Consider the following 13,300-nt stretch of genomic DNA (forward strand, 5'->3'; position numbering starts at 1 on the left):
GGGGCCCAGAGCTGCCCCTGTCCTCAAATGACTTGAGAGTCTCCAAGTATTTAATCCCACCCACAGACCCCAAAAGGTGTCCCTGTCCTGATCCCTGGAGCTTGTGAATGTCACCTTCTGTGGCCAGAAAGGATGCTGCCAATACGGTGACATCAGATGGGAAGATTGTCCGGGGTTACCCTGGGGAGGCCCTAAATGTGATCACGAAGGTCCTTGTCAGGGGAGGCAGAGGGAGACCTGACCTGGTACAGGGAAAGTCATGACCCTGGAGACAGAAAAGCCAAGAGAGCCTGGGGCCTCCAGGAGCCGAAGACAGGAGACGTCCCGCCCAGGGACCCGGGAGGAGCTGTGATCCAGGCGGCAGCCTCCCGAACCCACAGACCACACATTTCTGTTGCTTTGAGATGTCAAGCTTGTGGAGCTGTCGTCCGGCTTCCCCAGGAAACAGGCACACCCGCTGGAGAAAAGATGAGCTCCCTGGACCAAGGACCCTGCTGAGGGCTGCCCCCATGTCCAGGCTGTGCCGACCCCCAGGGAGCTGCTCAGGGCGGCTGAGGGGGAAGCCTGGGTCTCAGCATCCAAGTGCACGCCGCCCCCTCCCACGGCCGACACCTTGATCCTCAGCTGGAACACCAACCTGCTTGGTGCCTGGGGCCGCCTAGATGCTCCTCCAGCAGATTCTCCCTCCGCAGCCTCTGACCGCCTGGGAAACATGGTGGCCCTGAAGGGGAAGAAAGGAAAACCTGCCAACTTCAGGGAGCCCCGAGGGCTGGTCTGCTTTTCCATAAAATAACTGTGACCCGCCAGTGTCAGTGGGAACGTTCCGTGTGTCAGCTCCCAAGCCCTGCACGGAACCCGCTGCTCTTTGACTGTTCCCACTTGGCCAACGGGAACGTGCAGGCACAGAGGAGTTAAGTGACTCCCCGAGGTCACACAGCTCCTGGGAAGCCAAGCGGGGACTGGAAGCAGCATGCATGTACCAGGCTGAGGTGCCCCTTACCCCGACTGGCTAGAAGTCCCCTCAACAAACAGCCCCTGGGCTGAGTCCCAGCCCTCATTCCTGACGGGACCAGTGGCAGCGCAGCGCCCCTCAGCCCCCCAAGTTCACCCCTTCGAGCCCCTCGCCCACTCCCTCCCCGCTGCCCTGGAGCAGGCCCGGGCTGCTTCGCGCTTCCGGACCCACTGGACCCACCGACTGCGCACCCTTCCCAGCGCCCAAAAGCCCCTCGCACTTGGGGTCCGCCCCTCCCCTAACCCCTCCCCAGCCCCCTCCCACGGCCGCGTGGGCTCCCCGCGGGGCCTCCGGAGGCGGAGCATTGCCCAGGCGTCGGCCAATCAGTGCAGCGTAGCCACCCCCCAAGTCAGAGGGAGCCCAGGGATTTGCCCACCGGCCAAACCCCGGAGGGCTGGGAGGTGGAGGTGTCCGGCAGCCGCTGATGCCTTCTCCTACGGATTTGGCCCGGGCGCCCCCCCCCCCCAGCCAAGGGCTCTCTGCTGCTGACGCCGCCAGTCCCGGGGGCAGCCAGGCCACTGACGTTGCGTCTCCTTCCAGGCCCACCGGGCCTGACCCGGCGCCCCTCCCCCAAGCGTCCCCCGCTACATTTGTTCAAACTGCGGGCTTGGACGGCAACCATTTTCCGGTCCGGGAGTGGGCAGCGTCCGGAGCCCCTGCGGGAGCCGGTTCACGCTCACACCGTGCTCTCCTAGCCGGATCTTACCTTTCCTCTGGGTCCCCGTCTCCCGCCCCCTTCACGGCGCCCCAAGTTCAGAAGGCCGGTGCCCCCACTGGACATGTGAACGGAGTCCCCTCCTGGCCCCCTGGCCGCGCCCTCCCCCACTAAAGGGGAGGGAATCCCGCTTACCCGGTTGAAATCCTACACCCTAAGGGCCTAGCCTGCCGGGACGGGGGAAGCCCCCGAGCTCTCCGCCTGCGCTCCCCGCCCGGGTTTCACCTGCAGGTCCCGACCCTCCCTGCGCGCCCTGCTCAGCGGCCCCTCGTCGTGCCCCCCTCCCCCCCCCCGCCCCCGCTTCCGCTCCTGTTTGCACGGGAATGCTCACTTCCACGGAGCACAGATTGTGTTTTCGGAGCGGACCCCTCGCGCCCACAGAGGCCCTGGCCTGCAGTAGGTGCACGCTAGTCTTTGCTGAGGGGCAGGCAGGCTGCTAGAGGTGGCTGGGGTCGGGGGAGCCCTCCTTGCTTGGCCCTCGCTTACACCCTGCCTTCTCCTGCGGCGGCCTCTGCCTCCCCATCAGCCTGGGAAGCAGACTTGGACAGGGTCCAGGGACAGGGCAAGGACGCACTGCTCCGCCAGCTCCCTGGTCACCAGAGGTGGGGCGCCTGGGATCCCAGGCCCCTCCAGGGGCCGCCTCTGCAGGAGGGACACCCCATTCCCTTGCGGCCCCGCCTACCTCCCTGGCTCGTACCTGGCCTGCGCGGGACGTGGTGGAAGTGACTCACCCGGCCAGGCCGCGCAGTGCAGGGCAAGGGCGCTGGGCAGGGTGGGGAAGGGAGCAGAGGACGCTTTCCTCCAGAAAAGAGGAGAGCCACGGCCTTAGAGCAGGAGACGGGAACTGGTTTCCACGCAGCGGGCCCCTCAGAGCCTTTACCAGCCACACATGCTGTGGCGTGTGGCGCAGGACTCCCCAAAGGATCGGGACGAAGCTGGGGGCGGATCTCCCGGACCTAGCGCTGGCCTGGAGAGGAGAGCCCGCCTGCCCTCCCTCCCGCCTCCCGTCCGTTCATTCACTCGTTCTTAAACGGCCGCAGCCTCTCACTTCCCCTAAGACTTGGAGGTCCTGACTCCCGTGGGTGAGAGGGAGGGCAGGGAGGAGGACGGCGGGCACTCGGCCCAGCCCAGCCTCGGGCGGGGAAGCGGCGGCTCCTGGGGCGGGCGGCGCGGTAGGCGCCGCGGCGGCCCGGGCGCTTGGGGGGCGCGGACGGTCTGTGCGACACGGGGGGCAGCACGTGGCCTCCCACGGCCCCTCCAGCCTGGCAAGCCTCCCGCAGAGCCCTCGGCCGTCCTCCTGCCCGCGAACGCGCACCAGCACCCCACCGCACCCGACTGCCCGGGACACCTTCGGCGCCCCGGTCCCCGCGCGCCTTCCCTGCGGGGAGGGCGACCTCGAGAGGCCTGTGGCCGAGCTTCCGTCCTGCTAGCCCCGCCCCCTGCCCCTCGTGAGCCCGACGGGCCAGGGGTGGGATCAGAGGCGGGGCGGGGCGGGGCCAGGGCAGGCACTCGGCGCCGCGGCTGGCGGAGCGCTCAGAGCCTCGGAGGCGCGGGACGCGGAGGCTCAGCCGGGCTCCGGCGCCCCGACAGCTCCCGCGGCCTGAGGATTCTCGCGCTCCGAGGTCTCCCGAGCTCCGAGGGCTCCCGCGGCCCGCGGTCTCCCGCGCTCCGGGGTCTCCCGCCGCCCGAGGTCTCTCCGGCTCCGAAGGCTCCCGCGACCCGAGGTCCCGCCCCCACCATGCGGCTGAGAAGGTGAGTGTGCGGGTGCCGGGGAAGGAGCGGGGGCGCCGCGGGGGCGGGGAGCAGGCTCCCGAGGTCGTCCGATAGGACACCCGCTCACCTGGTGGCCCGGGCGGAATCCGTGGGAGGGTCGGCCCCAGGGCGCCAGGCGGCATCCGGAGCCCCTACCTGCAGGCCGGTGGCGTCCTCCCAGGGGTGGGGCAGGTGCCAGAGGACCGAGGGCGGCGCGTGGGAGTACTTGGAGGCGGGTCCCGCGGAGGAAGGGTGAGGGCGAAAGCGGAGTACGGGACAAGTGTCCCCGCGGCCTGGCGCCCCCCCCCCCCCCCGCCCTGGCTTGGCCACCCACAGCGCCCCCCGCCCTGGCTTGGCCATCCACAGCAGATTGCCCAGAGGCACGCCATGACCTCGAAGCGCCAGGATCACTCTCCAAGAACAGCTGGTGCCCACTGGCTGGTGCCATGTCCTCCCCCACACGCCTAGGATCCCTGCCCCCATCAGCCGAGCCTGGGGGAGGATGGGCTCAGGCCTGCCCATCACTCCCGGTCCCTGCTAGTGGGAAGACGCGGATGCCAGCCTTGCTCCCAGCTTTTTGCCAGGATACCCACTTTGGGTGGAGTCGTGGGGTCGGCAGGCTGCGCCCCCCTTGATAAGCTGGTGGGGCAGTGACATCTGGGTCCTGACACCCAGCCTTCCCCGTTATAAATGTAGGTCCTTGAAGGTCACAGTCACCATATCCCAGAGCCTGGGGGCTTGGCCTGGGGCCCAGGTGGAACAGCAGAGGCCTAGAAGGGCCCAAGAAGTGGGCCCAGGGAGCACCCAGGGAGCAGGCAAACCTGTCTCCCTAGCCAGAGCCCAGAGCATGTGCTCTTGTGCACGCCCCCAGAGAGCCCCCAGATAACCCACTGACGCCCTAGCAGGCGAATGTCCCCCGGACCCTCCACCCAGAAGGGGGGTCTGATGGGCACTGTGGGAGACTGTGGGTCTCCCGTGGGGAGTCACCAAGGGGTTTTCACAGCCTTATGTCTTAGAAGGCAGCTCCGGCTCCAGGGAAGGGGCCTGGACAGGGAGGTCTGGAAGTTGTTCTCATGAGCTGGAATGGTGACCCCGACAGGCCGCGACTTCTGTAGGGCGTGGGGGAGCCCATGGTGGCCCAGGGTCTGGCTTGGCACGACAGCAGTGCACGCCGGAACGTCCCCGCGAGGCACGGGCCTCCATGCCCCTCAGATGACAGCTGTTGGGGGCGGGGCGGGGGTGCCTTCGGGTCCAGAACTCAGGCAGCGGACGCAGGATCCCGGGAGGCTGCAGGACGGGGTGGCGGGGCGGAGGCATGCAGGGTGCGGAGTCTCCCAAGTCCAAGGTCTGCTTCAAGGAGTCTGGGAAGTCCCCAGAGGGATTTGCTGGCCCTTGGCTGGCGAGCTGCCTGCCCGCTCTGAGGAGCCTTAGAGCTGGTTTCTGGTTTCAGAATGACCGCGTCCCTTTCCTCCCGTGGGCTCCCCGGCAGCTCAGCAGCTGCTGCTGTTGGCCACGTTGGATCCTCTCTGTGTCCCAAACTTCTTTTTTTAAGATTTATTTATTTATTTCAGAGGGAGAGAGAGAGAGAACGAGTGGGAGGGGCAGAGAGAGAGGGAGAGTCCGTGAGCAGACTGTCCGTGGCGCGGGCAGCCGGACACGGAACTTGACCTGAGGTCATGACTTGAGCCCAAACCAAGAGTTGGCGCTTCACCCACTGAGCCACCCAGGCGCCCCTCTGTGCCCCCAGACTTAAATGTAGCTCTGCTACAAATCCCTTCAAAGTGTACTTTCCTGATTTCATGTAGTTTCTTGGAATCCATCCACAGCAAAGGCCAGGCCCGCAGCGGGTGGAGGGCGGAGGGCTGTGACCTTGGGGAGGCTCCCACCATACCTGTGACCACACTGTTGGCATTGGGGAGCTGGCGGGTGGCTCAGGACTGGCGGCACTGCCGGGGGTGGCCCTGCCCGCCCACCAGTGGAGTCGTCCCCCACCCAGGAGCCACCGGACGGGTTGAGGCCGTGCGTGTGGTCACATCTCTCCCTGGGCACAACCACGCTGGCCACGAGGAGCAGTGTGCCCTGTTTGGAAGGAGCAGGGGCTCACCCGCCTTTCTGGTTGTTTCTTTCCAGTCCCGGACTGCTCCTGCTGCTGCTCGGTGCCCTGCAAGCCGGTAGGTCCGGGGGGGTCCCGCGGGATGCCTCTTCCCTGCCCCCCAGCGGAGCAGGGAGGCTGTGGGTGAAGGTGTCCTGTGGGTGCGGGTGTCCGCAGGGTCCTACCACGGCCTCTTGCCCCTCTGGGGGCCCCCGCGAGGAAGCTGAGTCCGGGGTTTGGGTAACGAGCAGACCAAAGGCCAGGACGGGGGCTTGTGCAGGCCCCAGAGTCCTTGTTTGAGTTCGTGTTTCACGGAGGTAGAAGGCAGCTCGTTCTCCGTGTTTCAGTCCCTCTGCTCCCCGATGAGCTGGGGCCCCCTCTTTCTCCTGACCCCTTCGCCCCAGTTGGCCCCCAGGAATTTGCAAAGCCGCCGCCATGCAGAAAAGCAAGGAACAGGGTTTGGCACCACGTGGAAGGCCGAGGGCTCGCCAAGCCTTCCAGCCCCAGGGTGGCGGGCCGGGCACACAGTGGCTCTCCCCGCAGGTGTTTCCGTGGTCCCTACGGTTGCACCACCCTGGGAACAGCCTGTCAGCCTTCCTGATGTAGGGCGAACATCAAGCGAAACTGTTTCCTTATAAATGTCTGAACTAAAAAAAAAAGAAAAGAAAAGAAAAAAGAAACATTTTATTTTGAATTAATTGGAAATACCCTGGAAGTAGCCGAAATAGTGCAGTGCGGGTCTGGGTGTCCCCCGTCCCCCGACTTCTCCCAACGTTAGCCTCTCCTGTCAGGATGGAAATCCACGTGCCTGCCAAAACTGCCTGAATCTTCAGTGTTGCTTTCCCATTCCTACGTCCATCTGATTAATTCGTCGCGTTTCTGCTGAAATGAGTCAGAAGTGGTGTTGGAGTCTTGCAACCAAAGATCCTCCTCCCGTCCCCCCCATAGAGTAAGTTTGCGGGCAAGAAATCAGTTGCAGAACATCAGTTTCGTCCTTTCCCATCCCAGCGGACACGCGAGAGCAGGAAGTCCGAGCGCTGGTGGGCAGCGACGTCGAGCTCAGCTGCGTCTTCCCCGAAAGCACCACGTTTGATCTAGACGACCTGTACGTGTACTGGCAAATCAGCGCCGTGGGCCACCCGACGACCGTGACCTACTCCCTGTCGGGGAACAGCTCGGCGGGCCTCGAGGACAACCGCTACAGGGACAGGGCGTGGCTCTCGCCGGACAGCATGAAGCACGGCGACTTCTCCCTGCGTCTCTACAACGTCACCCCCCTCGACGAGCAGAAGTTCAACTGCCTGGTGTTTAGGAAATCCTTGCAGCTACAAAAGATCTTGGACGTGGTGGTGACCCTGCGCGTGGCAGGTAAGACCGCGGAGGCCGGCGGGACCCACCCCATCCCAGCCTACGCCCCGAGCCCGTGTGGACAAGGCATGGTGCTGGGCTCGTTTCGTCCGTAAAGAGCCTCCTAACGTCTCCAGGCGGGTCTGCGTCTAAGCGGGTGTGGGGCCGAGCCGGTTGAAAATGCATCCGCCCCGTAGGAAGCTCCCTGTAGCCTGAGTTGACCTGGTCTCACGCATGAACCCCGAATCTTCCGTCTTTGCCTGGAATTCTGCAAATCAGCTCCAGCTGGAGGTTCTGAACGAGATTAGGAGCGAGCGCTGTAAAGCACTAAGTGAGAGAGAACATAGGAAGGCAGTTCAGGCCAACCTAGGACCTCAGCGCAGCAGACAGACGGGCTGTGTCATCGGGAGTCGGGCCGTGTGCCCCTCCGCTTTTGACCTTCAGCCCCTGCTGCCCTCCCCTCCCACCCCCTCCCCTGCAGCAAACTACAGTGTGCCGGTGGTCCTCGCCCCGCACGGCCCCTCCGAGGACACGGAGCTCACGTTCACGTGCACGTCCGTGAACGGCTATCCAAAGCCAAACGTGTACTGGATCAACAAGACGGACAACAGCGTGCTGCCCGAGGGCCTGCAGAACAGCACGGTCGTCCTGAACGCACGCGGCTTGTACGACGTGGTCAGCGTCCTGCGCATCGGCTGGACCCCCAGCGTGAATGTCGGCTGCTGCATCGAGAACGTTCTTCTGCACCAAAACCTCACGGGCCTGTGCCAGACAGGTAAGGTCCCCCGGGGTCCGCACGCTGAGTCCAGCCCAAACCTGGGGGCCTGCGGTGACTCAGGGACCGGGCCCTGTAAGGGGTCTTGGCTGTGGCTTCTGAACGCTGACTGGAAGTGGGAGGAGGTGACAGGCAGCCCTTGAAGGGCAGGAGCGGGGCCAGGCGTGCAGGGCACGTGGTGACTCAGTGGTCACTCTCAGGCTCAGCTTTGCTGACCCACTTTACGGACGAGGGACTGAGGCCGGGAGGCTGTGTAGGACCGGGCAGTGACGGCATCAGGACCAAAGCCCACGCCAGCTCCATCTATGAGCCCGTCAGAAGGCCAGAGCCACCACTCTGGGGCCTGGCTGCTGGAACCAGACCTGGCTGCTGGCTTGGGGTGTGGGGGGCTGGGGTGCAGGGTGCGGGCAGGTACTAGAGGCCCCGGGCTCTCCATCTGCGTGTCCCCTCATGACGTTGAGGTGACAGGTTCCCCGCAGCTGGCAGTGGGGTCCGCGGGCCCTGCCTGCTGCAGGAAAGCGTTGGTGCCCCAGGACGGCCCCCCGCCCCCGGGAACCTGCATTTCCTGGTGCAAAGTGGAGGGGAAGGCCGGGCTCCTTGGGCAGGAATGGGGAGAACCCGAGATGGTGGCAGCAGAGGGCAATGCACGCACAAGCCTCCCGAGTCTGGGCCTGGGCCTGCGTGGGGCGCACGCCGTGACCCCCGGGGACGGTGCCAGGGCCACCGTCTTCCTTTCGGAAATCAGGGCACAGCATTTTGATTCTGTGGTCACGGTCTCTGAGCCCAAACGGACCAGGACAAGGGTAGCACCAGACAGTCCGCCTCTGACCACGTTCTCCCTGCAGAGCAGCGTGGGTAGCAGGTGGAAGGGAAACCAGAAGGTTCGCCAGGCAGTGGTGTCAGCTCTGGCGCTGTGGGACCGCTGGGAGCCTGTACAAGCCCCCCACGCCCACACCCAGTGGGTCAGCACTTCCGGCCCAGGTGTGGGTGCTGCAGGGGCTCCCGCGGCAGGTGGGGGTATGGGGGCCGCCTGTACCCCCAGGAAGATGGGGGCTCCCCTGAGGGACAGGACCCCTTCCCTCACCGGCCTCAGGGTTTCAGCATCCCCAAAACAGCACCTCCCTCAGGCCCCTCTTGCTGGGTTGGAAGGTCGGAAGGCCCTGCCTTTCCTCCGGACCCATGAACTCTTGGGTTCCTTTTCTCTTCCAGCGGAAACGTTCACGACCCCCGAACCCGGCAACACAGGGAGCCACACGGACGTCCGCAGGAGGGAGCACGGGACGGTGCTGAGCACCCTGGCCGTGCTGGGCGTGGTCGTGGCCGTGGCCGTGGCCACTGGCTGGGTGTGTAGGAGCCGATGTCCCCACGGGTTTCCAACCAGGTAGGGGACCGGGCGCCGGGGCTCAGGGCTGAGCGTTTCTCGGGTTGGCGTGAGCCCCCTGCCTTGTTCAAGGTGTGGGCGCAGCAGGAGGCCGTGTCCTCGCATGGGGCGGGAGTGGCTGCTTCTGAGCGTAGAGGTCAGGACGGGGTCGGTTTCCACGGAAGCTGAGCTGCCTTCGGTCCTGAACTCTGGCCAAAGTTAAGACAGATGGGGAAAGGCTGGGTGTTGACCCTCTAAAGCCAAGCAGCAAAACTCGCAGGAAAGCCCAGAACACGAATGGAGTCACATCCCAAGGGTCAACCAGGAAGGACCCTGTGGGGGACAAGGGACGTCTCCCCTGGGGGGAGAGGCCGGCGGGCATCCCCTAAGATACTCACAAAGGTGGGGACCTTCCAGATCTTTCATGGGGTGAGGGCCTGGGTCGCTGCTGGATGGACAAGTTGGTTCCAAGCTGGAGCCTTTCCCTGGGCCTCCCGCGCATGGCCCATTCCATCATCGCAGAGACGCGGCCCTAACCCGCTGCCGATCAGGCCAGGCCCCGGGGAGGCACCCCCAGGAGCGGCCCCTCCCCCACCCTCTGCTGCCCACCCTGAGTGCTTCTGGTTCCTTCCCACAGGTGCCCGGCTGCAAAGCCAGAGCAGACGTTCCGTGGTGAGTGGGCGGCGAGGGCAGGGGCCCGCGGAGGGCATGTGCGGGTGATGGGAGCGGGCGTGAGCTCTACTTGATGGCCAGGGATAGATGTTTCTGTGTTCAGAGACACACTGAACCTCTCGGGAGGTCCTGGGGAGCCCCTCGGGAGCCCTCGGGAAGCTGCTTCCCACTTGCCCCCTCTGGCATGTGATCGGTCCTTGCTGACCTTGGGTGACGGGATTTTCCAGACACACACGCCAGCAGAGAGCCTGGGATGGTGACCGCCGGGCACAGCCCCCGAGCTTCACCCTCCCCCCCCGGGGCCCCGCCCTCCCCACCCCACCCCACCCCACCCCACGGGGCCCACGGGAGGCCAGACACCGAGCCCATTGTCAGAGAACAGCTACGTGTGCGAGGCGAGCTCCCCAGTCTCGGGAGCCAAGATCGATGTGGCCCCCCCAGATTGGGGAACTCCCACCCACAGAGCCTCCGTCTCCCGCACGCAGGTGCCTCGGGCTGCGAGGGCCAAGGGGTCGGCGTGCCCTTGACGGCCCCCACAAGTGAACCCCCGCTCCGAGCCCCGTGAGCCCGTCCGGCCCTGTGGCCGCCCGGGGGAGGTCGGTCCCCGGCTGGGCATGAAATGTAGCAACCCCCAGGGGGGCCCCGTTGGTCCTGGGAACCTGCTCCCAGGGGCGGACAGGCGGGCGGCCCGGGATGTGCTCCTGGGGCCACGCGAGCCCGTGTCCCACAGCCTGAGCCAGCGACTCACCAAAGCCTTAGGCCTGCCTGTTCTTAGGGTGGACGGAAGCACAGCATCCGTGGGTCTCCAAAGTTTTCGGCCCTTTGTTTCCACCCTTCTGAGCCCCCAGAAAAGTCAGCCGTCTGCCTCCCCTCCCCCCGAAGATAGCAGGTGCCGGTCCCGTGACTCTGCTTCCCTTCTTTTCCTTTCTAAGACTGTGTCTGATGCGAACTCGCCGCCCGGGAGGTGGACAGGGCTGCTGGGAGATGCCCCCAGGAGGACGGCGGACGGCGGCTTGAGAAGTGACTCGGGCAGGCCCGGTGGCAAGGGGGACCATCTGCCCCCATCAGTGCCATTAACAACGGGTTTTCGTGGATGCGGGGCCTCTCCGGCCTGGAAGGGACATGCAGGCCCCTGCCTGACCCCAGGGAGAGCGCCCCAGGGGTGCCCGGATCCCGGAAGGAGGACAAGGACCTCTCGAGTCAGCGGGACACACGTGCCCCCACGTGGGCGGGCTCCCCAGCTCCGGCGCTCCCCAGCTCCTGCGCTCCGGTTCGCCATGCTCCCTCCCCCACCCACCCCTGCAGCCCCTGGGGCCCTTCTCTATATCCGAAACCACGGGGGTTGGGGACAGTGCGGCTTTTCTGCAACGGGCGGAGGGCGTCTCCCTTAGGAGGAAGAACGAGCTCGCGGCTCTCCCGCGACCGCCCCGCTGGGTGAAGGTGGCCCGGGGGTGTCTGTGAGACACGGAGGCGCCAGTGTCTCCCTTCCGCCCCCCCGAGACGAGGGCCGTGTGTCTGCACGTGTGTGTGTCCAGGATGCCGGTCACAGTCACGGTCAACGCTGCAAAACCCCTGACAGACTCCTGGGACTTTGTGTTCCTCGGAGATCCTCACTGGGAAGAAACCCCGATCTTGTTTGTTTTGGCCCAAAGCTGGATTTCCCTCCGAAAAAGTCAGTGGAATTTTTCGAGCAGGTAGTCTGCTCTTGGGAAGCCCTGGCAGGAGCCCCGGCCTCCGAGGGCGCAGGGGAACAACCCAGAAACTCGCTCAGGCCGGACGGGAGCGCGTCTCCGGAGACACGGCTTCGCCAGGGGCCGTCCAGGGCCCTCAGGGGCAGCGCGACACGCGTGGAGGGGGCGTCCTCCTGCGTCAGAATGTGGCGTGAGTTCCATGCCGCCCTCTGCACCGGCCACCCCCGGCCCGCCCCGAAGGGACAAACGCCAGGCTCCTCGGAGCCCCCCGGGCCCTGGGGGGGGCACGCAGAGGTGTGCGGCCCACGGCTCTGGCCGTTCCCATGTTGTGGCCCCGAATAAGTCGAGCTGCTCGTGCTTCCAGAAGCTTCTGTGAAGGAGGCTGCCAGGTGACGCGGTGTGCTCAGCCCCTGGGAAACGCAGCCTGTCGTCCTGCCTGCGGTCCTCAGCACTGACGGCGTCAGGAGCCCCCAGGCCCGGACCCGGACTGGGACAAACACAAGGGCCAGGCTCGGGGTGAAGCTGAGTCCAGCACTTTCTAGGAGAAACTGTCCGCGTCTGTTTCTGTACCTGGAGCTCCCCTCCCGGCTCTGAGGCCAGCGCGGCGAAACCATGAGCATCCGGCCACGTGAAGCAGGAGAAGGGACGAGTCCCTGCAGGGGGACGGGGTCGGGGGCGTCCAGAGCAGAAGCATGAGGACGGCCGGGGTGCGGGGAGGGGGCGCGGGACCCGCCAGCAGCCCCGGGCGCCCTCCCTGCAGCCTGCAGCAGACCCCGGGGCGCCCCCCGGGAAGGACCCAGCGTGGTCTGGGAGCAGGTACAGTGACCCCTCGCCCTTCGGCCTGGACATCACCGTCTGTGGGCGGGTCGGAGACCACTGTGCTCACGTCCGCTTCTGGAAACCTGGTTTACGAGAATACAAGACGAAAACGGTGTCTGTGTCCGGCGGCTTCCCCCGCTGGCCTGGTTTGTCCTTCCCTCTGGCCTAGGGCCCCCTGCCCCGTCGGTGTTCATCCCGGGGGGTCGTGTCCCCCGGGGACATTGGGCGAGGTCTGGCGGCATGTCAGATTGTCACACGCGGGGTTGCCACTGGCCTTTAACGGGGAGAGGGACACAGAACGGCCGCCACAGAGAAGCTCCCCGCCGTGAGGGTCCGTGACTGGGAGCGAGAATCCCTGCCCTCCGCTGGCCCCTGGCCCTGGGAGGCAGGGTGAATCCCCCGTCCCCTGCCACACGGGGCTCCTGGCCCACGGCTGTCTGTGGCGTGGGACAGGGGATTCCTGGGGCCAGGCTGGGAAACGTCTCCCATCAGGCTCCCTCCCGTTCAGCCTGGCTCCTTCCCAAGCTGGAACTGGCTCAGTGCGCTCAGCGCCTGGCCAGAGGCCCTGCCCCGACACCTGTGCCCTTGGGAGTCCTGGCCTCGGGGTCCTTCCGCCACGGCCGCTCACCTGCACGTGGCAGGGATGGGAAGACCGCTGGGGAGGAGGAGCCCGGGTGAGCGCGCAGGACGGCTCGTCACGAGGGCGGGGGACAGAAGGGTCAGCAGCCTGTGTGGCCTGAGGCAGACGCTTGTCCCTGCTGTGGGGCGAGGAGGCGGAACGAGCTGCTGCCCACTGGCCCAGCCGCTCAGATGCTTTCTAGAAGCCTGGCCAGTGTGTCGGCCCCACCCTGGGGAGGGCAGCTGTGGTTTTCTGATGGCCATTCGGGCCGGGGCTGGAGCCGGCAGGTGGGCTCTGGGCAGTATGGAAGGTCCCCCAGCCCCACGCCTGGTCCCTACCCCCCCATTCCCAGCGTTTCAGAAATAAGGCAGTCACTCTGGTGGGACCTGAGATCATTCTGTCCTTGGAGACGGACTGCACCGCGACACCCCAGCAGTTCCTGGGGG

General features: G+C 65.9%; 1 protein-coding gene across 1 annotated transcript; it reads left to right on the forward strand.

The window, feature by feature from the left end:
• Window positions 1-3,281: 3,281 nt before the first annotated feature.
• ICOSLG (inducible T cell costimulator ligand) lies at window positions 3,282-10,980 on the forward strand. The gene is made up of 7 exons (XM_044250819.1): window positions 3,282-3,479; window positions 5,610-5,650; window positions 6,580-6,939; window positions 7,400-7,693; window positions 8,903-9,074; window positions 9,691-9,725; window positions 10,658-10,980. The coding sequence occupies exons 1-7, from the start codon at window positions 3,466-3,468 to the stop codon at window positions 10,666-10,668; spliced, it is 927 nt and encodes a 308-aa protein (XP_044106754.1). The 5' UTR covers window positions 3,282-3,465; the 3' UTR covers window positions 10,669-10,980.
• Window positions 10,981-13,300: the final 2,320 nt, after the last annotated feature.

The sequence above is a fragment of the Neovison vison genome, chromosome 6 (genome assembly GCF_020171115.1).
Source record: "Neovison vison isolate M4711 chromosome 6, ASM_NN_V1, whole genome shotgun sequence".
Classification (NCBI taxonomy): Eukaryota; Metazoa; Chordata; class Mammalia; order Carnivora; family Mustelidae; genus Neogale; species Neogale vison.